Source organism: Rhopalosiphum maidis, chromosome 1 (genome assembly GCF_003676215.2).
Source record: "Rhopalosiphum maidis isolate BTI-1 chromosome 1, ASM367621v3, whole genome shotgun sequence".
In the NCBI taxonomy this organism is placed as follows: domain Eukaryota; kingdom Metazoa; phylum Arthropoda; class Insecta; order Hemiptera; family Aphididae; genus Rhopalosiphum; species Rhopalosiphum maidis.
Window position 1 is genome coordinate 41,182,839 of NC_040877.1, and position 25,545 is coordinate 41,208,383.

General features: G+C 28.5%; 4 protein-coding genes across 7 annotated transcripts in view; 2 read left to right on the plus strand and 2 right to left on the minus strand.

Annotated features, from left to right (window-relative positions):
* Positions 1-11,803, plus strand: part of LOC113548507 — a 25,252-nt gene extending 13,449 nt beyond the window's left edge. The window contains exons 2-3 of one of the 2 annotated variants that reach the window (XM_026949416.1): positions 8,132-8,372; positions 9,667-11,803. In XM_026949416.1, coding sequence (XP_026805217.1) covers positions 9,670-10,833 — 1,164 coding nt within the window. In that variant the 5' untranslated portion in view covers positions 8,132-8,372; positions 9,667-9,669 and the 3' untranslated portion in view covers positions 10,834-11,803. The remainder of the gene's footprint in view (positions 1-8,131; positions 8,373-9,666) is intronic. The other variant, XM_026949415.1, reaches the window with a different exon arrangement.
* On the minus strand, positions 11,794-14,642 carry LOC113548508 (proteasome subunit alpha type-1). Its single transcript, XM_026949417.1, has 5 exons — positions 14,462-14,642; positions 13,586-13,836; positions 12,636-12,795; positions 12,153-12,362; positions 11,794-12,090 (listed from the first exon to the last, which is right to left on the minus strand). Exons 1-5 carry the CDS (start codon positions 14,462-14,464, stop codon positions 11,878-11,880), a joined length of 837 nt encoding a protein of 278 aa, XP_026805218.1. The 5' UTR covers positions 14,465-14,642; the 3' UTR covers positions 11,794-11,877.
* Positions 14,643-14,841: 199 nt separating this feature from the next.
* On the plus strand, positions 14,842-18,067 carry LOC113561107 (TAR DNA-binding protein 43-like). Of its 3 annotated transcripts, XR_003406144.1 has the most exons (7): positions 14,843-15,296; positions 15,404-15,561; positions 15,618-15,755; positions 15,981-16,238; positions 16,301-16,454; positions 16,878-16,952; positions 17,875-18,067. XR_003406144.1 is itself a non-coding variant. In XM_026967329.1 (6 exons), the coding sequence occupies exons 1-6, from the start codon at positions 15,050-15,052 to the stop codon at positions 17,919-17,921; spliced, it is 1,002 nt and encodes a 333-aa protein (XP_026823130.1). In that variant the 5' UTR covers positions 14,843-15,049; the 3' UTR covers positions 17,922-18,067. The 3 variants fall into 3 exon arrangements, 2 of the variants coding, with proteins under 2 accessions (XP_026823131.1, XP_026823130.1); XM_026967329.1 differs by lacking the exon at positions 16,878-16,952; XM_026967330.1 differs by lacking the exons at positions 16,878-16,952; positions 17,875-18,067 and having other exon boundaries at positions 14,842-15,296; positions 16,315-16,457.
* Positions 18,068-18,491: 424 nt separating this feature from the next.
* On the minus strand, positions 18,492-24,084 carry LOC113547892 (nuclear pore complex protein Nup107). The gene is made up of 16 exons (XM_026948468.1): positions 23,900-24,084; positions 23,669-23,812; positions 23,453-23,592; positions 23,235-23,387; positions 23,025-23,150; positions 22,813-22,911; positions 21,610-21,809; positions 21,295-21,534; positions 20,946-21,219; positions 20,679-20,875; positions 19,631-19,829; positions 19,437-19,574; positions 19,186-19,362; positions 19,003-19,125; positions 18,781-18,882; positions 18,492-18,707 (listed from the first exon to the last, which is right to left on the minus strand). Exons 1-16 carry the CDS (start codon positions 23,943-23,945, stop codon positions 18,603-18,605), a joined length of 2,463 nt encoding a protein of 820 aa, XP_026804269.1. The 5' UTR covers positions 23,946-24,084; the 3' UTR covers positions 18,492-18,602.
* Positions 24,085-25,545: the final 1,461 nt, after the last annotated feature.

Here is a 25,545-nt window from a genome sequence, read left to right on the forward strand (position 1 = left end):
TGTCGTATATGCGTACCTCCTTGAATAGGGTGCAGTTTGGGCACCACGACCATCGTCAATTGTCCGATATAACGAGCCGTGGAAATTGGCTCCTTTCAAACGGCCTGTCGACGCGCCACAAAAAAAAAAAGTAAAAACGCGTTCGAGTCTTGCTTAGCAGCGTGCCCGTAATATATAATAATGTACCTGCCCACAACAATGATAATAATAATAATAATAATAATAATAACCCGGCTGTGGTGGCTTTCTATAGAGACACTGAGACACACACACACACACAGGCTTGAACGCACTCTCTCGCGCAGACACACACACACACTACACCAATTGTATATTATGTTATTATACGTAAGAGACACTATGCATGCGAGAAATGACATTGAAAACGACAATAGCTTTTAGTACGGCTCATTTGTCCGTGTAATAACGAATCGTCTGCTACACGTTCATCTCGTGAAAACGACGGCGGCGGCGGCGTCTCAATCGGACAAATTGTTATTATTACGAATTATTATTATACAATTTGCCGGTCTCCCGGCAGAGCTTGGCGACGCGTAGTATTATGTAGGTACGATATTTATATTATTCTGGTATTGCGTGTAATGTGATGACTTAATAAAAGTGTACGTATTTTTTTTCTTCTTCTGTAGATTACCTTTTTCTTTTGTGAAATATTTAAAAAATGAAATGTCAATACAAATATAATTACCAATATTACTACTCGTATATACGAGTATTATACTCGCTGCACGTTTTAATCACGTCATTAAATCTAATAAAAAACATAACAGATATTAATTTAAAATTATATACCACTAGGTATTTAACCTAGGTAACCTTCAAATTTGACATTGCAAACAACCATTATATAAGTACGGTATATTATTAGATTTAAACATTTATTATTATTAATTTTTTATTGGCATACTAAAATTTTGATTCTATAAGCAATTTTTTTTAAGTTTTTTTTATTGTATAGTATATACAACAGTATTATTGCTAGGTAAGAAGTTAATACCACAAAATAGTTCAGCTGGATGGCCTTAGATTAAAATTGAATTGAAAGAAAGTGAAAAGGAGTATCAGAATACACATTTTAAGAAAATTTCAAATACCTACGTATATGGACAATTTAAATTTGTTCTTAAATATAGCAAAACATTTTTTTTATCAATTTTTCTGATTTAACAAGGATAAAATATAATCAAAGTTAAAAAAAAATTATGTGTAAATTTAAACTTATTTTAACTTGTTGTTAATTTTATAAATAAAACTATACGTATAATTCTTGTAAAAAAATTGTTTAAAAAAAATCTGTGAATCCGTGGAAGAAATTGCCATTGCCATTGCCTTAAAAAAAAAAAAAAAATTATGTGATTCAGGTGCGTACAAAAGAAGTATAAAAAAATTAAATTTTCTAAAAATGTATATATATTTAAGAATTAATTAATTATTTTATGTCTTTTTAAAATCTCGATTTGAACCGTAATATAGTCATCCAATTGAGTTTCAGTTAGTAATACTTCTCAGTTCTTTAAAAAATAAATATAGAATTCAAATTTTTAATATGCCAAAAAGTCGTAGGTGGCACATAATTTTTCCCAAATTCAGACCTTATATTTAATTTGATCGATTTTTTTAATTCAATAAAAAATTTAATTAATTACAAAAATAAGTAAAAAATTTAATGTGTAGCAGGAAAATAATCTATGATTATTGTTTAGCCTTAAGACACGTGATTAGTTGAGTAAACCTGCTATTGTAAATTAGAATACATAACATTTCCTAATATATATATATATATATATATATATATAAGTTTCTTAGTCTAAAGCATTTTAGAACATAATATTTATAAATTTGAATATTTCATATAACAAAGTTAGATGTGCGTTTTTTAACCATAAGGAACGGTGTATTGCTAGAAAATAATTATCACGGTTCACATAACATCTGTAATTTGTACCTTCTATGCGAGTATAATATGAAAATTAAGGATTTCTATACTACGAGTATTGCAGTGTAGTGTGCAGGTTACTAAATTCAAGGTTTTTTTTATAATGCAATTAAAAAGGCTGCGGTGCATGTGTATACCGTTAATTATTAATACATTAATAACTGACTACCTACTGGCCGGGACAATACATATTATATCCAAGAAAATAAAAATACTTTTTTAATTTTTTTTGACGAATCTTAAATAGTAATTGGAGCAAGGAACCTCAGTGTCAATATTAACAACAAGAATGTTTGCAAACAATATAACAATACGAACAAGGAACAAGTGCTTCAATAATTCAACAGTAGATGTGTACTAACTATAGCACTTATAACTGTTTGTCTATTTTTATTTGTATTTTACTTTAACTTTCCGCCGTGGTAATTTAAAAACACTTCCCTAATTGGCCTCGTCAAGAATAACAATAATTAAGAGTCTATAGACTGCATCAGTCGATACAATTTTCAAAGGTTTTCTACATTTTTCATACGCCATGTGGCCATAAATATGACCATGTTCATTTGGAAACTTATTCTTCGTTTTATTTATATTCTGTGTAAAACAACTTTTCCAGTATTTTACTAAATTATTGTGATGCCTAGTATAATTATGCATAAATGGGTAAATATTATTTTTTACCATATTGCTGTAAGTTATAAGACGATTATAAAGTAAAAATCCATTATAAATACAGACAGTTTAAATCACTTTAATATTTAACGTCTCTACGTATTATCATTGTATACAAATATAGTATTAATATCATGCCTACGCCTAAATTTATATTATACGCATTTTTCGAAAACCAACCACTGCGGATGATTACTTTTTGATTGTATTACAGTTTGAAGTTGTCGACTAATCAATGTTGGTAATTTCGAAATTTTATAACGAAAATATTGTACAATGCACACTATTATTTATGGTATCGGTATATGTTAAGTATAACATTAGCATAGGTAAATAAAATATAAATATTGCAGTGTGGTTTATATATTATACAAAAATGCATGTATCTCAAACACTTTTCAATCACCTTTGATACATTTTTTTCAGTGAAGATTGTGAACATTTTAAACGCCAACTAGATATGCATAATAATTTATATTACTCGTACATACGAAAGGGCTATACTTTAATGTGATTCGACAGCTCATCTTAACTTTAAGCAATTAATCAATGAAAGACTCATGTATATAATAATATAATATAATATGTATATAATTATATAGTATTACAGAGTAAGTTTATCCTTTATCCCCGTCAGTTATACTTGTTTAAAATTGGTATTTTTGAAACATTATGCTGAACGGATATATAGAGCCACGTTTATTATAATGTTGTAAGTAGTTTATGCGGATTCACTAAAGTTCAAAATAATTTTTTTTAAAACAAATTTAATTTTTGTGTATATTTTGCATATTGACTTCAAATTCTAAAATGGAAAATGTATAAGGTGACTATAATTTACATTAATATTTTAAAAGTTGAATTATTTACTTAAATTAATTATTCAAATATAGTAATTACTTATAAGTAAGTTTCGTGGTATAGTAGACGGAATAAACCATAGATAATTTCGCGTCAGTAAAGTAACAGGTTAGATACAATGTATAATGTAGTCGAGTATACATAGTTGATAAGTACTTATATAAATATAATATAAACACGGTAAGTCACAGTTAAATAATATTATATACTGTATATTATAACTACCTACTTTTGTTTTCTTTTTTTTTAACATAAATTAAACTCGTTATTCGTATACTTTACAATAATATTTCCGTAGTTATTATAGTATACGTAGATTATACTATTATAGGTACTTAATATACGTGAATAATGAGTATATATGTATACACACTAAATAATACTGAGTATATAAATCGGATTATCCAGATTTTACTTTAAAAAACCTGTATAGATTATAGGAGGTATCAACATTATAATTGAATGCAGTTTCCACCAAAATTTTTAAGTTATAATAGTTATTCTAACACAAAATGTTGATTATTCTGCAATATTAGTTATTAAATATAACACCCATATGGCTATGTAAGCCGGTATCCGTTTACATAATATAGTACCTACATAATATTTTGTACGTAATAAAATTTAAACAAAATGGAATCGTTGTTATCGTTCCTGTAGCTATTAGCTAGTAGTAGATTCATCTAAAACAACTACTCGATATATACCTAATACTATATAGGTTTAAAGTAAATATATTATTATTTTTATATACACGAGCAGTATAATGGTATTATGAACGTGTTGTTATTATTTTATTATAAACAACGAACTAGAAATTACATTTTAAACGACCGCTTTGAAGTTCACAAAAGGCACTATATATTATATAATTTAATATTATTATGTATTATATTATAGAAAAAAAATTACTTCTAACGACCATTTAGATAGAGTAGTGTAAGTATAACAAAATAATATTAAAGTGACGATGATGATGATAATAATAATATAATATAATATCACGTTATACACATTTATTATTATAATGTATAACTATATAATATATTATTGTGATGTGTATAAGTAACAGCCAGAATGCAGCGCTAAAAACATTGAAGCGTTGGACGCGCACGTAAATACGGTTTAAAAATTATTGCGATTTCAATTGCACGCGAAGTTATATAATATTTTATATTTTATACACGGCAACTGATTTTCAAAAAAGTATTCAGTTAAACTAAAGAAACCAAATGATTTTTTTCTAAAAAAAAAAATAAAAACACGTACTTCCTCCACCATCGGAAATGTGTTTAGAAAAGACGTACAGTTATACACTTAAGTTTCATTATTTTAATATATATCGTTTATATATTATGTACTATAGGAAGTAATAATATTTCATACTTGCATATAGAGTGCAGTTACACCGTGGTTGTCATCGTACACCTCAACTTAATCGGAAATTTATCATAGTGAAACCTCTAAATATCACTCTCAGTAACTGCAATTTTGTCTGATACTCGGAACTCGGAAGTATCCATTAGCGGAAGTTTCACTGTTTCATTCCCGTCTAAATTTTAAAACATATAAAAATATGATTTAATATATTATATTACTATACATTTGAACATACAATAGAAATTAGTAATTCGACCGTAAAAATAATAATATTAGTATATAATAATTATATATAATTGATAGATAAATTATATTTAAAAAATATCATCAAATAGATAAATAAGTAATCGACAGTGGACAAGCCACAAGCATCGCAGTGAAACACTACTCTCGGCTGCAACGGTGTATTTATAAATTTATAACAATATTATTGTGTCGTATTCGTGAATGTAATATATGTACTATAATACGCATAACATGTATATATATATATATATAATAATTATCGTACTCACGAAAACAACAATGGATAGCCAGGGATAGATTATTATATTATGTATGTATGTATAATATATATATATATGTATGTATATATTATAATAATGGACCAATATAATAATAATAATAATAATAACATGTACCTACCTACACTGCACTATGAGAAATACGCACGACGTTTCGTCCTATTATATTATTATGACTTCTATAAATCGTGGCGCGTATAAAACATATAATACAGGCACCAGTGCACCACTACGGACCACACAATACAATGTGGTGTTATTAGAATATATATATATATATATATATATGGGTAGTGTGCACTGTTCACGCTATAAACTTAACACATAAATATTACAAGAATATAATAATTTTAGACACCGCAGAAAACAATAACTGCATTCGGGTGCACAATCGAATGATTATCATCTCACCGCGAAACAATAATATATAAGTATGTATACATACGGCAATTTTACGCGACGATAATTATTATCTATTAATAATAATTCGTCTTGCGCCGTAACGTACATTAAATAATAGACAGGATGCGGTTTTTCGACTTACACTTGGTTAATACTTAATACCATAGTCGTAACTGAGACTGATGGCTGTCGGCTGGTATAAATTATAAATGTACTTATTTAATTGTTTGTCGTTCCGAGTCTATTTCATATTTTAGCGCGCACGACGATCAATTTCATAATATTACGTGTACATTGGCACTCGTATCTATAAAATAACATTATATAATACTATATAACTAATATTATATATTTAAAACTGTTGTTTGTCCAAAATGACAACAGTAGTGTTTTAAGAATTAACACATGTTATTTACCAATTTACCATACCATATATCTATGATATTTATTATATATGTAGTATAAACTATATTATATATAGTTATATAGGTAGGTATAATTTATTTTCTGTTTACATATTATGTTATAGTTAGGAATACACAAAATAATAATGGATACGTGATAATATCCGGTTTAGGTTCGGATAAACTATTGTTTCACTCGAGAGAAAACACCTTTCGGGAGCAAATAACAGAAAATCAAATTGAATTACTTTTCTGTATCCACGATATCACACCGCTAATTATTACTTCATTAATACTTCATACAGTACAATCGTCCGATTAATTTTTATTTCCATTATTATCATTGTTATTATTCGTAGAAAGTCCATTAGTGCGTGTAGTACACCAGTGTAATATAGGTACTGTAACTGTATTATAGGAACCTGATAGGTACGTTGTGCGAATACAAACCGAAATAAATAAAGTATAGGTATATATATATATATATATTAGATACTTGTAAATATTGTAATACCGCAGGAGAAATCTATGTAACAAAAGTTTTTTGTTCACGTCAAATCCGCCGGAAAACCAAACACAAACACACATACACACATTTTGCAGGTTCAAGTGATAGATGGGTATAATAATGCAGATGAATAGAGAGGTACGTGGTTTCCTGTGAAAAAACAAAAAAACTTTTTAACGAAATATTTGTGGATATTATATGACGCGCCTCACTGCCTCTGCGTACATTTGGATTAATAGAAAGAGAAAAAAAAATCTAGATGCGTGTGGCGCATAGAAGAGTCTAATTCGAAAACCAAAAATTATCTTTTTAAATCTTGAAAAAAACTCGTAGATAGGTAGGTAGGTAGGTGTTCACATCCCAACACGTTTTTACCCCGCAGTGGTCGTCCTAATAATATATAATAATAAATGTTATTATTATTGTCCACGCCGCGTCGGTCCGTTTTAAAGCGTTTGGCTTTCACTGCCGCTGCAGTACTGCCATTGCCCATTGCTATCTGTTGCTCCGACAATAAATAATGATGACGACGACGACAAAGGAAAACATTAATATTCTGATAGGAATACAAAAATTAAGCCTTAAAGAATCGTCATAATTCAAAATCGTGAAATCGATCAGACTTTCCACCATGCAATCAAAATATTTTTGAAAAAAAGCAAAAATAATTACCTATACGAAATGAAATTGAAGTGCCTTGCAGCTCATGTACTGCTACAATATAAAGTCACGTTTCTACATACTTATATCTTCACGTTTTTAGTGTAGGACTAGGACATTAAATTACGTATTATCTCAACAACACAGATATTAGTGTTAAAATGTGTTATTACATTTTTCCAGAACACAATATTCTATAATAATATACATCCTATAGGTACATAGAAAATTTTCTTGAAAATAAGAAAATTTCGTGAAAAAAGTGCCCGAGGTCGTCGTTATAACTTTTAATAAACAATATAAAATAACTTGTATACACGTTTTATATTAATTCTCGATTTTTCTTTTCGTCATTAATGTAGAATCACTGTTCAAAAATAAATAAGAATATGTGCGACACTTATTGTAGTTTTGTAGCACGTTCATTTTATATTGAAAATTCCTTAATACTAATACTTTACTAACAGTATAAGTGTATTGCTTTCATCGTTCTCTATGTCAAATTTAACCAGAAATAAAATAACTAGGTAAGATAAGTTTTCCATTGAAATTTAAAATTATAATCCGGGGACATTGCAATGACACCTTCCTACTCCGCAACCGAATAAAAGTCAAGAATTAAATAGTCATTACTTATTTTGTCGTCGGAGTTTATTTTCAAAATTTTAATTTTTGAAAGTTATTAATACTTTTTAATTTTAATATTCTACACACTTATTTAATATTTGTTTCGATACTAAAATATATGTTCTTGCCTTTATAGGTTGAATAGTAGCCAATAGACCAATTTGGTGATCCATGTACTACAGCCTTTAACATTATAATATATAATTAACGAAACTAAACGTCAACTATACTGTGTGAGCGTAAATTTGCTGCCATAGGTATGATAATAATGGATTACGCATTTGTAAGACAGAGACAATAAATGTCGGCGAGACGTCCTCTTAATACCAAATTAGGCAGTCAACGGATTGAAAATTAGGTGTCTACCAAGAGAACAGGTTTGTAAATAATTCGCATTTGCGTGTAATACAAAAAGTATATTACTACCCAACTATATAGTAACATGCACAATTTTGTCGAATAGCTAGGTATATTTACATGGATTTTTTTTTTATCACTAAGTGATTTTTAAGTAAATTTATGCACTACCTAGCTGAGCTTAATCACTATGTGGCGTGCAGGTATAACAAAATGTCGGAAATTCACTTCTTCAAAACCGAAAACCTATTGCGTAATACAATTTTTATAGGTATGTAGATAGGTGAGATAGCTAGGTGCATACGAGCATAGTACGTACTTTCAATTGGTACCGCGCGCAGAGACTTTAATAATGATACACCTACCTATAATATTATATGAATATGATATGATAATAACTATCATTCTTCGCCGCGTGAGTCAGAGTAGCAACAACTTTTGATTACGCTGAGGTTTTATGCAACCCATAGGCCGTTTTCAATATTATTAATAATGTTTTAGAAAATATCTTACATATCTCGATGAAATCGATTGTTTTTATTTAATTAAATAAGCAAAAATTAACCAAACAAAAAAATGTTATATGAAAGCACGTTTTCGGGTTTAAACATATTCGCATAATCGCATCATTTATTATACCAGCGTGGCAGAGTCTCTCTAACTGTAGGTTGCAAACTTGCAAGACAATTTTTAGTGGGTCTTTCTTAATTATATAGATTCTAAGATACTTATGTAAATTTGTAAATTAATATTATTAATTATAAATGTATTAACCTCTGCACTTTATAGTATAAATTTCACACTAAAAAGTAATAAACTAATAACTAATAATTAAAGTAATAAACAAACTTTTTTAGAACTACGTATTGATCTTGTAAAAGTGAAACTATGTAGTATAGGTCGCGATAGATTTTAAGGGGAAAATTTGGGTCGTGGTCCTAAAAAATATGAAAACCACTGCATTATACACATAATGGTCATAAACTCATAATGTATATAGTATATACTATATTGCAGGGGTGGGCAACTGGCGGCCCACGCTACATTTTCAAATTACATCATACAATTTCAAAGTCAATCGTCTATGCTAAATTAAAATGCATATTTTGAATGACTTTTTTTTTACTCGATACTCTGGCCCACACTAAATTTTAATTTTCTAAAAATTGGCCATCTAATAAGTTTCAGTTACTCATCCCTGCTATATTGTATCATAGTGTTCATACTTCATTATGTTGCATTGTTGGAATACATAATAATATAATAATATGAAATTAAAAAACGCGTATTAACTTTAAATTGTTTTTTTCGTAGGAGATGACGACCGACAGAATTCCCATATGGCTTTACGACAAAAAACTCTGGATCAACGACGCGGACAGGCATACCACGTGCGCCGACGTGGCGACCACGTTGACAGGCCGCGGCAGTGATTACGCTGTGGCCGTAGACGGTGCGCACACAGCCACCATGGTGGCGGATCCCAGCGTCAGAGTGCTAAAGATCTGGCAGAGCTTGCGGCCGGACCAAAAGCTGTGCTTGCGAAAAGTGAGCGGAAATGGCTACCAGCAACAACACCGTAACGGTCACATCGTCGACAGCGTCACCAGCGGCGGCGTCGGCGACGATGACGACGTAACGTCTGAGATGAGCGGTTACCGGGGCGCTCATAGGAAACGCCGCCGGGAAGTGGTAGTCAAATATGCCTCGCGGACATTACACCCGAAGCGACTGAGCAACACGCAGGCAGCCGAGGAGCTACTGAAACTCATACTGGAACAGAGCGACACGATTCGAGCGCAGCTGAAAAAGTTGCAGGATCGCGACAAGAAGATCGAAAAGATCGAGACGGAAACGCATAGAAACCGGGCGGACGCATTGGGATCGAATTATCTGTTGGAAGCGTACCTGGGCGGCAGTGGATGCGGCGACGACAAGGAGGAAAAGGACAGCGGTATCACAGAAGGCGCTAGCGTAGAGAACGATGACCGCGATGACGAAAACGACGACGATGGTGGTTGTGATGTTAGAGGGAAAGGAGGAGTCGTCGGTGAAATCGCAGACTCCGGAACCCCGCCGCCGTCGTCGACGCAAGAAGCCATCGTCTATCTGGAAAGGATCGTCAAGATCAACAAGAAATTGTACGAATACGAGGAACGTCTGATCCGATTGTACGTGAACGTGGAACGATGCAGGGACCAAGAGCAACTGCTGGACGAACTGAAACGGGTCGAAACCGAGCTGGCCGACACCGAACGGATGTACCGCGAAAACGCTCTGCTGATACGCGATACCGACACCGAACTGCGCACCAGGCTGAGCTACATCGAACAGTTGCAGTACGAGGCGGCCATCGTGGATAGCGAGAACGAGTACTTGATGGGATCCATCGAACTCCTGCAAGGCCGGCACCACCACAATCCACAGAACCAGGTCGAAAACCACCATCACGCGACCAGGGTGTTGGACACGTTGGTCTAGACCGGATGATTACATCCGGTGCTGCTGTGCTGTATACTTCCACAATGGGGCGTGAAAATCCCCCAATGTTGAAATCTCTTTTTTTTTTGTTTTGTTTACCTTGTACATTGCAAACAGTATATGTTATTCGACTACCTATATGTTATTATTACTTTTTATGTACATTTCAATAAATTTTATCGTTATTAAAATATTATAATTTCTATGTATTACATTTGAACGATTATGTATATACGACAAAGTGTATTTTTATAAAGCAATTATTATTGTTGACGGAATTTATGTTATGATTAATGTATGGATTACACATTTATAAACAAAATATGAATTGGTATTGTGATTTCCTAATAGTTAACAATCGCACCAAACATATTATAGAATTAGAGCTAGTTTTAAAATGTTAGCACTTGCACTGAGCAGATAATACATTCACAATATTATAATTTTGAGTTGGCAAAAACGTAAATAATAAAATAAATATGAATTAGCAGATAAATGTAAAAAAATAATTTAACCATTCATCGAGGTGTTTTCCCTAGGCATATTATAATTATAAGCATGATTGTTAAAATATAAATCATCTAAAAGTATACGTCATAAAAATATTCAATCTGATGGAAATGTTTAAGTATTGATATACTTGCAATAATAAAGATAATTTTTTTATACAGAAGCAATACTATTTGTTCACCTGATACTATTCTATATGTTAATAAATAAAATAATAATATATAGTTTATAAGTTTGCACCTTACAATAATAAGAATAATAGTTATTAAATTAAAATTACTGCCAAGTTAATGAAGAGGAGTGCTAGATACTAATCTTCAACGACCAAGTTTACTATTAAATATAATGTGAAAAAAATCTGTAAATAATTATGAACACGTGTATACCAAAGCATAACATTACTGTTAAGTAATTTATAATTTTGTTTTTAAAATAAATAAAGTAAAAACCTTATAACCAATGTTTTCTTTAATCAATTGAGACATATTAGTAAAAAAAAAAAAATGAATATTCTTAGCTTAAATTGTATTATAATTATTCTGTTTCCATTGCAACTGCTGGCACAGAATCACTTGGAGGGGCATCAGGTCCGTCTTGTGGTGGCTGAGATCCACCACTTGATGAATCGGTTGTTGGAACTGGAGCTCTTCTTTCCTCACCCTCAATTAATGATAATTTTTCTTGAGTTTTTTCTTCGTCATAAATCTCAAATAAATGATCTTTGCCCACAACAGCAATTGAAACATTCTATAAAATTAATGATACAAATTTAAAACAATCCTGTTGATTATAAATAAAATAAAATTTACCTTTGAAGTTAGATTGACATCATTGGGCAGAGTATCTCTCAAAGCTCTCATACCATGTTTCAATAATTCCTCCAAACTTGCTTCCTTAAATGCTTCTAAGTTTCTTTCAAGGTATGTACGAGCACTCTGTGATCGTGAGCCTATAGCCATAGCTTTACAATTTGTGTAGTTTGCAGAAGGACATGTTTGGTAAATATGAGGACCATTATCCTATTATAACATAATTCAATTTTTAAACTATTAACTTTGTGGATCACACAGTAGTTTGGGGTAAAAACTATCATTATAACTATATAATTTTAGCTACTGTTTACATACATAGCAATTTGGATTTTAGTTTGTAATGACTGATATTATGGAATGAAATATTAAAGCTTTTAAAATAACACTCAATAATAAAAATAATAGTTAAGATTGACATGATCCTTCTTACACTAAGCCATATAATTAAATTTGACAATATAATAACTAATAAGTACTCACATCATAACCAGCTACAAGTAAACCAACTCCATATGGGCGTTTATCATACCGTTGTGTGCACAATTGCATTCTGTTACTAACTTTGATCATTAATCTATTTACAGGAAGATTATCTCCATGTGCAAATTGATGTGAAGAACATTCTGATCTCATATACTTGCTACAAACAAATAAAAATAAATTTATTAAATTTTAAGTTACCACAATAAAGCTTCAAGATTAAAATATTGTCTGTGTCTAGATGTACAACCATAGACAGTAGGATGAGAAACAGCTGTCCAATATCAAAAACTTAGAGCTAATTGAAATAGTTATCTTTGTAATATTTTCTCAATCACATTTGACTTAGTTTGTGGAGTTAATCAACATTTATGTAGTATTGAATATAGGTTTCATCCAGAAGTGAAATTTTAATCAAGAGCCATTACTCCTGCGTATTTGAATAAGCAGTTTTGCTTCGAAGTACTAAACTATATAATTAATACAATTTAATAATTAATATAAATACCTATGAAGTGAATCATGGCTGTTCATTCTTAGTACTACTTCTCTTCTTAAAATTGTTATCATGAACATATTATTTTAAATTTTATAAAGTACTATTTAAAAAAACTTGGAGTAATTTTTTAATTTTTGTGGATATTTTTGTTGAACTGCATTTAAAGTATGACAATAAGATAACAAAAATTCACAAACATTATTCTTAATATTTCTCCAAAATACTTTGGAAATCAAAATAAGAAGTAAATATTTGACTGATTTTAAGCACATTTATATAAATAATAAATTATTAAAATTATAAAAAAAAAACAGAAATAGAAAACTTAAGGCAAAACATCGGTTAAGTTCAAATAAAAGCACTGTTTATTCATCTATGGTCGGATGTTCCTTACTTACTAACCATAGTTGGGTGTCTAGACGTGGCATTAAATATTGCATAAAAGTTTTACCTAAGAATGCGAGCATCAGCCAATAAACCAGAAAATGAAAATCCAATATGATCGTCTACAGGAATAATTTTTTTTTGATAAGCTGACAGTTCATTTGGTGCACGCTTGAGAGCAACAATAGCAGCGTGTGTTTTGTTCTTTAATGCAACTACTGCTGAACCTAATTTTACAGCTTCCATAGCATATTCCACTTGATGCAAGCGGCCTTGGGGACTCCATACGGTAACATCACTATCATACTGATTACGAAACTGAAATAAGAAATAAAATAAATTAAAAATGTAATAAAATCAATCGAGAGGAATGAAAACTGAATACCAAAACAAACAATATCAGAATAATTTTAATATACCTCAAACATCTATTAATTTCAAAATCATAAATATATTTACTTAAGAATAATCTATCTTTAATAAATAAATGTATTTTACCTATAATTAAAAAAAAAAATTGTTAAATTTTCAGAATATCTATACTAAATAAGTATGAAGGTTGTAATACTTAAAATTATATCGATTCTGTGAACAATTGAAATGATTGAAAAATGATGATGAAAAAAATTAAACAGAATACTATATAATATAAATCATTCACATATTAAATAAAAAAATTGTATATACTTATTATTGGAATTAATTTCTGTGAAGATTTTATTTTATTCTATGTTATTATTATTGAATACACTCTGACATATTATTCCAAATTCCTAAATGAAAATAACCTTCTACTGAAATAGACATGACAAGGTATGAGTACTTTAGTATTTAATAATAATGATTATACTACATTCAATATCTCAGCACTAACTTTGGTTATTTAAGTCCAGAAAAGAAATAATATGTAATAATAATAAAAAAAATGAATTATTGAACTTACCATTATGTTTGGATTAGTTTCTCTTTAAATATACTTTATATCCAAATTGGTCAATGAAGTTTATTGTCTATAAAAATAGGTACTAAATGTTAAGAAAAAACAAAGAATTGTAGTACAATGATTAGCGAATATTGTAATCGGTATCTGTTAAAGAATATAATATTTTTTTAGTGACTTGTTATTTTGCTTCGATCCAACAGAATTGAACCGGGACAACTGTTTGAGGTTAATGCGATACAGTGGGAGCAACTTGAGCACATTTAAAACCAAAACACCAACGTTCGATAAAACAATTGATAATCATTGGTACGTACTATATAGGTACATACTACATCGTATTGTTACTAATTTACTATTATTATTATTATTATTGTATAGTTTGTAATATTTACATTTATTTTTTATTTATGCTACATTATTACAGATAATTTGCCTACTGTTATTATAATAATAATATTATTTACCGTATTGCTTCCATATACCGCAATAACTGTACAGTTGTTGTTATATTAATTATTTATCAATCAGTAATTCTGGTAGCTTAAATTTGACGCTTTTGATCTATAGCAAAATATTGTAAATATTACGATGGAAAACATAGAAAAGTATATTCCGGTGTGTGAATGCGAAGGCGAAGATTTTATGGAGATACCGTTGGAAAGTGACGGTACTCTTTCAACAGCTACACTGAGCGCATATTTTCCCGGAGTCACAGGTCTCAAGTTCCGTCTCGATTCGTATTCACCGTACAGAGCACTTAGACTGTACGACGGTAAATTCCACGCTCCAGAAGGCAGTTGGGCTGGTCATAAATTCTATTGTGTCCATCCTAAGGGTGGGTAACTACTACTATAGCTACTTAATAATGAGATTATAGTCCAATTTGATTTGGCCTGTATATAGAGGTGGGCATCTAATTTAATATGGTTATTTTCCCAAAAGGCGATAAGAGAAAACTTGAAGAGACTGACTGCAAACCGTCTAAAGGTTACCATAGTATGAGTTGTACGGATCTAATTGTTCTTGGTTTACCCTATCAACTATCAGAAACTCAAATGCGAGAATATTTTGTACAATTTGGAAAACTAGTCATGGTTCAGGTATTTAACAGCATTTATATTAATTAAAAATACATTACAATTTAAATGATGTTCAGATAAAGCGAGATGCATCTGGAAATTCTAAAGGATTTGGTTTTATTCGATATGAAGATTATAGTTCTCAGGCAAAAGCCCTTGGACAGCGACATTATGTTAATAATCGATGGGTTGAAGTCAAAATACCTGCCTCAAAAGTAAAATTTTTAAGTATATTTACTATCCAGAATACATTGCCTATTATTATGTAGTATGTACACACTTATTACTAATATGCACTACTAGTTTGATTAAAGCCTATTAAGCTAAAAAAAAAATGTGTAGATTAGAGTATTGTATTTAATATTATATTCTTATAAAATTAAATTTCCAGTTAAGTACAGAGATTTTAAAACACAACTTTTATTGTTATATTTTATTAGGAAGGATATTATTCTAAAGTACCCCACAAGATATTTGTAGGCCGCCTTACTGAAGATATTAGTGAACCAGATTTAAGCAAATATTTCTCTCAGTATGGCGAAATCACTGATGTATTCATACCAAAACCATTTAGAGCCTTTGGTTTTGTTACCTTTAACGATGCCTCTGTAGCACAAAGCCTCTGTGATGAAGATCATATTGTTAAAGGAGTATCCCTCCATATATCTGAAGCAAATCCTAAGTCTGACCAAAACAGGGTAAGTTGAATAACCGTTTTCATCTTTATCAATTTTTATATACTGGTGCTGGCATTGTATAGGATAAACAAGTTAGTAACCAACAACAATATATGAGCAGTGTTCTAACAAACGGAATGCTAGCTGCTGCACTTAACCAAGTTGCATATCAAACACAACCAATTCCTTACCAAACCCATCGTACGTATGGAAAAGTACAAGACTGGAAACGCCGGGGTAATTAATGTAATCTGCTATTTTTAGACTAAATTAATGTGAATTGTGATGGTTAATGATTGACCAAATGTGTGTCCTTAACTTCCCTTCCTTTCATTTATCCTAGTCATATTAATTAACTAGTTCTCATAATTCAAACCAATTATAAAAAAAAATTAAATACTTTTTCAATTATTTAATTACTTAATCACATTACAATTTACAATTCATTTATAGTATTACATGTTAAAAACAAATAAATTGTAATTTATGACTGTTATATTTTATGAGTGTTATTATAAATAATGTGTGTTTTGGTTTTTTTTTTTTCATCTTTCCATTGAGTGTTGTTATAATTTATACTATATAAATAATTACATTAATAATAGTTTTCTACCAAAATGTTCGATACTACTTTGATGTAATGTGAGAATTTTCTAGCAGTTTACGACATGTGAGCGAGAGCGTGTGGTATTAATATGAATGATGGATGTATCAGCCTAGTCATCAGTATTAAAGGTGAGAATTCCATGGTCCTTTTAAGTATTTTCCTTACATCCAAATAAAGTTTAACTTATTACTTATTTAGAATTAGGTATATGTATTTATAATATTATATAAATATTTTTATATTTAAAATAAATAATATATTATTATATACATTATATTTATAAATTTAAAATATTTTCATTGATTTATTTTAATCTTACAAATATTTATTTAAAACAAGTCTAATATAAAAAAAAAACAAACAGATTATTAAGTTCAATTAAATTAATTTTTTTTTAATGTATTAAGGTGGATAAAAAAAGTTATAAAAATATAATATTTTTAAGATATATTTAGATAAAATTGAGTTCGTTGAGATTTATTATTTAATACTATAACTTAAAATGGTTTGCATACACTTATAACTTTCTTGCAAAAAAAAAAAATGGAAAGCATTTCCTACTAATCAACTAAATTTTTATGTTCAATTTTCTGTTGTTTCTCAAATATTAGGATTTGTTATATTATTAATATGCTCTAAAACTTAATATTTTATCAATATTCTTAAATTTGGACTTGCTTCTGTTGACTGATATTTACTTGACAAATAATCTTTATTAAGAATAATTATAAAATATATCATAAAATTTATAATATACATTTTATGTTTAGCAATACAAGATATATAAAGTAGTAGATAAAAATATAAAATTTGTGTAGTTTTTTAGGGTATAGATACATATTATACATTACACATTAAACATACTTTGAAAATTATAATTTTTTCTTAATTAGGAGTTTCATTGTATTTTATAGTACAACCAAGTTAAGAAAATTTCTAGTTAACCCATCTATAATTGGTTTTGTCCCATGTTAACTGGTAATCTTGGCTTGGTTGCACCATAGTGAACTATTTAACATTTTTAATATTTTATTTTGTTTTTGTTTACAGATCATACAAATTCTGAACCCTCGAATGCAATTTCTTTATTTATTTAGGTTACTTTAGTTACTAAAAAAAAAAAATATCCTATTTGTAAAATCAAAATAAATATTATATTGATTATACAACTGTTGTACCTTTGCATTTTCTGTAATCTATAATTATATGTTGACATTTAATAAAGTGTATAAATATTTCATAATTGTTGTATAGAAATTAAAGAAATATAAGGGTTTACTCAAAAAATGATGTTTATATTATCAAATTCAATTTCAGGTGGCATTTTTATGGAATAAAATATATATATTTTTTTAATTATCGTATGAATTCAAGTTCAAATTGATTAAAGATTTTTTAATCAAACAAAAATTATACTTTTATCTATATACTGTGCTTACTATTCAAGTTTTAAAAATCTAAGTATCTCATTGTCGTTTAAGTTAAAAATGTATTTGAATATTATTTACATATCTTCCTAATCAACTTTAATTCATTAAACTGATATAAGTCTATTAAAAGTTTCTACACCTATGTAGTGTGATTAATTTATTTATTCTAGTAGATTAAAAATAACAATTTTTTACTGATTGATGTGAATTTAAATTAATTATGTTATGTATATTTAAGATAAAAACAAAAAATACAAAAAGGATGTCTTCTTAAAAATAAAACTTAGTTATAAAAAAAAATATTTACAACATTAAACATTTATTTTTCATAATATACGATAAAGACAATCAGAATCCCCAAGGATCTAATTCTTGATTATTTGACTCCATCAAACAAACTGATGATTCAGCAATCTTTGCTAATAACTTCTTTAAATCAGCTTGAGTGAATAACTGAAACAAATAATAGATCATTTATGGAATTATTAATGATTATTAATATTAAATTATTTTTAATTTCTATTACTTGATAGAACTTATTGGTCTTGTCTGTTATATAACTAGCTAACTTGATACATTCAGTATACTTTTCAGCACTATGTAATATAGTATGTAAAAGCATAAAAATCTGAAATAAAAATAAAGATGGGCAATATTTAGTATCCGGACACAAATTTAGTTGCAGGTAATTTAAAATAATTTAGTTTGTTAAGAAAAAAAAATTCTTTATAAATACTGAATAACTGACCTTAGGAATACAAATAGTTCGCAAAAGTTCAAAATGTTCATGGCGATTTTTGTCCTCATTTTCATGGTCAACAAGCCAGCCATTAGGAAAAAAAAGCAAATTAAAGAGTTGTTCAACAACAATCTGAAAATTTAAATTAACGCTTTACTATAATTTTAGATTCAACAAAATAGTTACACATACTTGTGATGAACTGGATACATTCTTTTTCCAGTTGCTTAATGCTGTTTGATACTGTTCCATGTGGTGATCATGGACCAATTTTTTAGCATAATCTACATTTCCATGTAGTTTGATTGGTTCGATTGGTTTGGTCTGATGATATTCATGAAACCATTCAGCAAATCCTTCTTCTGCGTCCTGATTTAAAAATGCATTAATTATTTTATTTAAAAATTATCATTTGGCATTTAAAATTAAGGAATATTTCTTACCAAGTAACATTTATATGCTAAATATTCCAAGACGAGTGATTGTATTCTTTTAGAAACTAATACCATGTCAAATTCTAGGAGTTTTTCAATATCAATATCAGAGTTATTTAATAATCTATTGATTGAATCCTTTTGAACCTAAAGTTTTACTTAATGATATTATAGTGTTACTTGACCAGAATAAAATAATATACCTTATTAAATGCTAGACGGGCTGCTTGGATTTTTCCTTGAGCAACAAAGTTACGTACAACGGCATTAATTTGTATAAATGCCTCTTCTACTTGGTGAGGATAATAAATTATCCAATCTAATGCAGAAATTAGTTCACAGTCATCACTGGTAATTTCCGAAAATAGATCTTGGCCAGTAGTCATATTGGTAAATCGGTTTCTATAATTTTTTTAAATTTATTATATATAATCATAAATTCATAACTTTTAATTGCATTATAATAGTTTATTATAATAAGATATACAAATTATTAATCAATTTTCTGATTCTGTAGACATCTGTATATTCATTATTCATAATAATTGGATGAATAAAAATAAATAAGCCACAATACAATGATGTAGATAAATTGACATATGAAAATGAAGAACAATAATGTGTTTAAAATTTGCATCAGAACACAAATTTATATATAACATAGAATATTAAATATCTATCAACTATTACAATTTACAACTGAATATACCATTTACTGTAATATTATTTTAAAGCAATTTTGTTATTTACAAAATAAATTAATATAAGTAGTTCTGCCAAACAAAACTTAAAGTATCAAGCATATAAAAACAATGCTGTTGCCAATAAATTAGTACTCTTTAATACATAATTTCATCTCATATAATTAAGGTTTATCACAAAAAAAAAAAAAAATTAGCCGTGACTTTCCTTTGGAACATTGACCATATTACAATCTATAAGTTTTTTCTATATCAAAGAGCCAAATATGTGGGTCAGAAATACTAATTGTACTTAGAAACACACAATTTGTTGATATATATTTTATTGGATCATTTTGATTTGTTTATAACAGAACTATTTTAAAATAATAAAATGTATTAATGCAATGTTAATCCGAGATAGTTGCAATAACAGAATTAAGGGGTTAACTCAAAACTTTAATAAGTAAATATGATTGCTGATAAGTACTGAATATTCTACAACTATTACAAAGAAAGATATAAAAGAATAATATTTGACTTCATTAATAATAAAAAAATGAATACATACCTGTATGTTTCTACAATGCGTTTAGTTATCTCTTCCACTGGAAGTGAAAATTTTTCAGCAGCCAACAATCCTTGAGTTCGTTGTTCAGCCAAAACACTTTTTTCCAGAAACTTGGAATATATAATAACTTGACTAGCTTGTTCCAATTGAGATGTATAATAAGCTACTAATAATGAATCATTCATTGGGATTAAGACCTAGCAAAAAATATAATTGGATTAAATTCATAGAATATATGTTGTGTAGTGTTTTAAAATTCAAATATACCTCTATATATTTTTGTATTATTGAATTTGCAGCCAGTTCATCATGTTGAATTCCAGCCCATCGAATGACTAAAATTAAATGTGCAAGAAAACGTAAAAACTGAGGATCAGATTCCAAACTATTTTCAGCCCAATCTGCCATGGTATTTACTAATTCACGAAACTGATTGGTCATAAAATACTGCTGAATTTGACGTCTGGGTTTATGTGCTTCCTGACGTACTGCCAATTTAGGATTGGATTTCAATTCAGCTATAATATCATCCATTGTCATTCTATAAAAAAAAAATATTAATATAAAGTTTAAATTTACAGGAAAATTAATTGAAAACAAGAAAATATTCCATTACTTATACTCCCAATATTTCTCTGGTAAACTTATAAAGTTGTTGGATTTGTGTGTTTGTATGTGGCTTTCAACAGCTACGTTAACTATAGTATGAAGATGTGCCCATAAAATGTCCTCCCATCGGTTACAGACAGGCAAAACAGCATCAATGTTTCCACATAATATGCCAATAGTAGCTCTCCAATACGGTGAATTTTTCTGGTCTGATGATATTTTCCAAGCACACGCTTTCCAAACATCTCTATGATTTTTGATAAAATATAGTACGTGAAATAACTGTTTTGTTATATATATATATATAAAATAGATTGAATACCTATTTGGATTCCCAAGTATTTCATCTGAAGGGTTCTGTTCTTCTTTGGGTTTATAAAATGGATCATGATATAACCGCCATCCTTCCATTATTGCTGACCTCCAAAACTGACCATATTGGCAACACAACAGCTCAGCCTTTTCTAATCGACCACAACGAATCTCAGTAAACACTTGAGTTAGAAGTCTATCATCGTCAACCTATTTAATAATAATTTCAATTACATATTATATTAGTTTTAAATAAATTATTTTAAAATCATAAAATATTTATGGCCTATACTCTAAAAATAAATACCAAAATAATTTAAATAGTTGTGTTCAGAGCAACAAATAATTCAAAATCAGTTTGAACATACAAACATAAAATTATTTAAACATTTTTTTTTTTTTTTTTATTGTTATTAATCATTCAAGTGCACATTGTACATCATAAATACATTAAGTTCAAATAAATATATATAATAATACAATAAAAAGTATTTTGATGATCTTATTTCTAGACTATACAATAATAGTGAATAAAAAAAACAGTTTAGAAGTTCTAATTCTATGGACTAAAGGTGGAAAATAATTTCAAATAAAGTATCTAAATATAACATAATATTTACAAACTATAACTGTATAGTAATATGTACAAATACATAATCATAACTATAACAAATTATCTACCTTTAATACAGTGAATCAGTGACAGATCTTAACCAAACATAGGCCCATTACTATACATTAAATATACATTGTATACTTATATATTTTTTTTATAAAAATCATGCACATACTGCAAATACTCTTAAGTATTCTAAAAATGAAAAAAAAATTTTTTTGACGTGAAACAAGTTCCAGAAATATTTTTAATACTAAAATTACGGTTGAAAATAGCAAAATAGATCATTTAGCTTCTTCGAGGATTAAACACTAATTTATTTAAGGAAAAAGTTTAACTTCATTATTTTTTATGACTCTCAAAAGTCGAGATTTTGCTACCAATACCACTGTTCCCACATATTAACCATCAGTATAATATAAAAAAGTCAAACATTTAATGGCTTAATTCATTTCTATAAAACATTGTTGCATTATAATTGTTTGAACATTTAATATTACAAAACAGTTAGTTATAACATTTATATCAAGTAATTTTAAAATACTTTATTATACAAAAGCTAAATAATAATACATAATAGCATAATTAAGAACATACCTGGTCTAGATCGTGAATAGATCTTGATTCCCTGTTAGGCGCATCTGGATCTAATTTAGTGACCATAGCTCCAGAACTTTGATATATCAATTCTTTTTTCTAAAATTATATAGAACAAATAATATTACAGGTAAATATTTATATTTTAGGTGATTTTTCCAAATTGTTAAATAAAAGAGCCAAAGTATATTATATTATACTCAGATATATACCAATAATTGACCTAAAGTATTAGGCCAAGCGACTTCCTCATCAGAGAAATGTTTTGCGTCTTTCATAAATTCATTTTCCATATTTTCAGCAGCACAGTGCTCTAGCCAATCGACAATTCTTTGTATCTGAATATAAATTAATATTAAAAATAGTAATAACACTAATATTGTTTGGCATTTTTTTTTATCTACAACACAAATTAAAATTACCCCTTTTAATTTCTGATCTTCTTTGAATAAGGCATCTGATAAATCTCGATCACTAACTATATTATCAACTTTTTCAGATTCTAAATGTTGTACTTGAAAAAGTGTTAACAATAAACGCCATGTATTCAATTCTTGTTCTAACCAATCTACATTCTACAAAAATACAAAGTAACATAGTAAATAAAAAAAACAGGGAAATTGATAATTTTTTTTTTTACTTGATTTTGATCTTTTAAGACGGATATGGTGTCTATACAATTATCAATAAAGTATTGAAGTATTTCTAAAAGTTGTAGAGGTGAACTAATACGAAATGCTTGAAGAACATCTAGAAACTGATTGTACAATCCATTTTCAGCTAATAAAATATATATTATTAATTATATTTAAACCTACATATTTTTAGAGACAATTATAGAAATTTTAAATCTTACAATTTAGTTTTGGTTGAGTCGCAGGTGTATCAAATATAGCACTAAGTTCCCCGGGTGTTAATGAAACAGACAAATTGAACTGAGATTTTCTAAATTTTGATTTAGTCAAATCATCAGTAAAATCCATTTGAAATTCATTTTGGCCTGTAAAATACACATATTATGGTGGTAATGATTTAAGGTTCTAATAATAATATTAAACATTTGAATAAAATGTATAAATGCATGTACTAGTATCAAAATCTTCAAATATTGCAGCTTTGGTAGAATCGTCCATATTTATGTTAGAATTTTTATACCAACGAGTGTCGGTAAATGGAATCACAGACTTGAAAATTTGAAATTTAAAACACTAAACAGTTAATCCTAACTTTTTAAGTTTTAAGTCTTAACAGAACAGATAACTCAGTAACACACTCGCCGGAACCGAAAGCATTTGGAAAAATAAATAATATTCTCTGATTGGTCATGATAAAATCAGTGTAGCTGAAATAGCGAAATAATTTGTCTAAATTATTGTACTGATGTTATACAATATAATTTTTTTTCCTTTTCAATAGGTACCTATCCAAAGATTGTAAATCGTTATGTAAGTACTTTTAATTTTAAAGTAGGTACTTTTTTTTATTTATCGACGTCGCGGAAGTATTGCTAAAATGGTCCCGCGGCGCCGTCAGTTTAAAAACGAAAAAAAAGGTACTTTTTATCTTAGTTCACAACTTAAGTTACACAAACAACGACATTTTTCTCGACTTACCTTTAAATTTTACAGTTAAATATTTTAACACTCTTTTAAGTCTCTTTTAACTCTCCATAACTAATTACTATATAGATAGACTATTTATGATTATTATTTACCCTCGTAGATATCAAATCGTTTCATTTCATCTCGTAGTTCCAAATCACCTTGATTGACGATAACCGTAAAAATATGTAACTATGGAATTGTCGGAATTGGTTAATCAATTATTGTTAATTGTTATGACTTAAAATATGTCTTATAAGCTTAAAGCTATTCCTAAAGAGTAAAGGGACGTTTTTTTATTATCCTTATAGGTTAGCCGTTCACTTATTTACGGTGACATAAGTAATGAAGTAGCCAGTAAGTATAACAATTAAAGGTAGTTAAAGCAAATATTTCTATTTTTAAGTGATTTAATTTTGTCAATAGTCAATGATATTTAATTGTATGTCTTTGTTCTGTTGTATGTGCGTACTCAGTATATATTGAGTTAAAGAACAAATTTTTAAATTTATATATTAAGACTTAACTTTAAAAGTTAAGCTCAACAATAAAAACGAACTGATTAGATTAAACATTTATATTAATATATTATTTGAAGACACTGAAAGTAGTAAGTGGCTTCTAAAATACAAGAAATTTTTTGTTAAATTACAATAATAAAGACTAAAGATGCTGTCCAGTGACAAAACCTTCAGATATGGCATTATAATGTTTGGGATTTAATAAATCTCTATAACATCTATAATTTAATATAACATATAATTTGGTTAGGAATTCTCCTAAGCAGATATTATTAGGTTACTTAACTTAATAACTATTAAATTTGGGACTTTTTTTCGTCGGACTTTTAAGTATAATACCGACTTAGACACTTAGTAGTAGGTGTTGATGAAAATTTTTCATTTATATGTGTTTAAGCTTTAAAAAAGAGTATTCACACTAATCATACTTTATAAAAATAGCACTTTTTCTTCAGTTTTGAAAATTTATTTGATTGATACAAAAATGTATTGCAAAAATTATTATTTACATGACATCAGATTATCATTATCACAGCAAATATTAAGCAAGTTTTTATAGAGGTGCCAATTTCATATAGTCTGTCGTGTAACATTTTATTCATGTAGTCTGT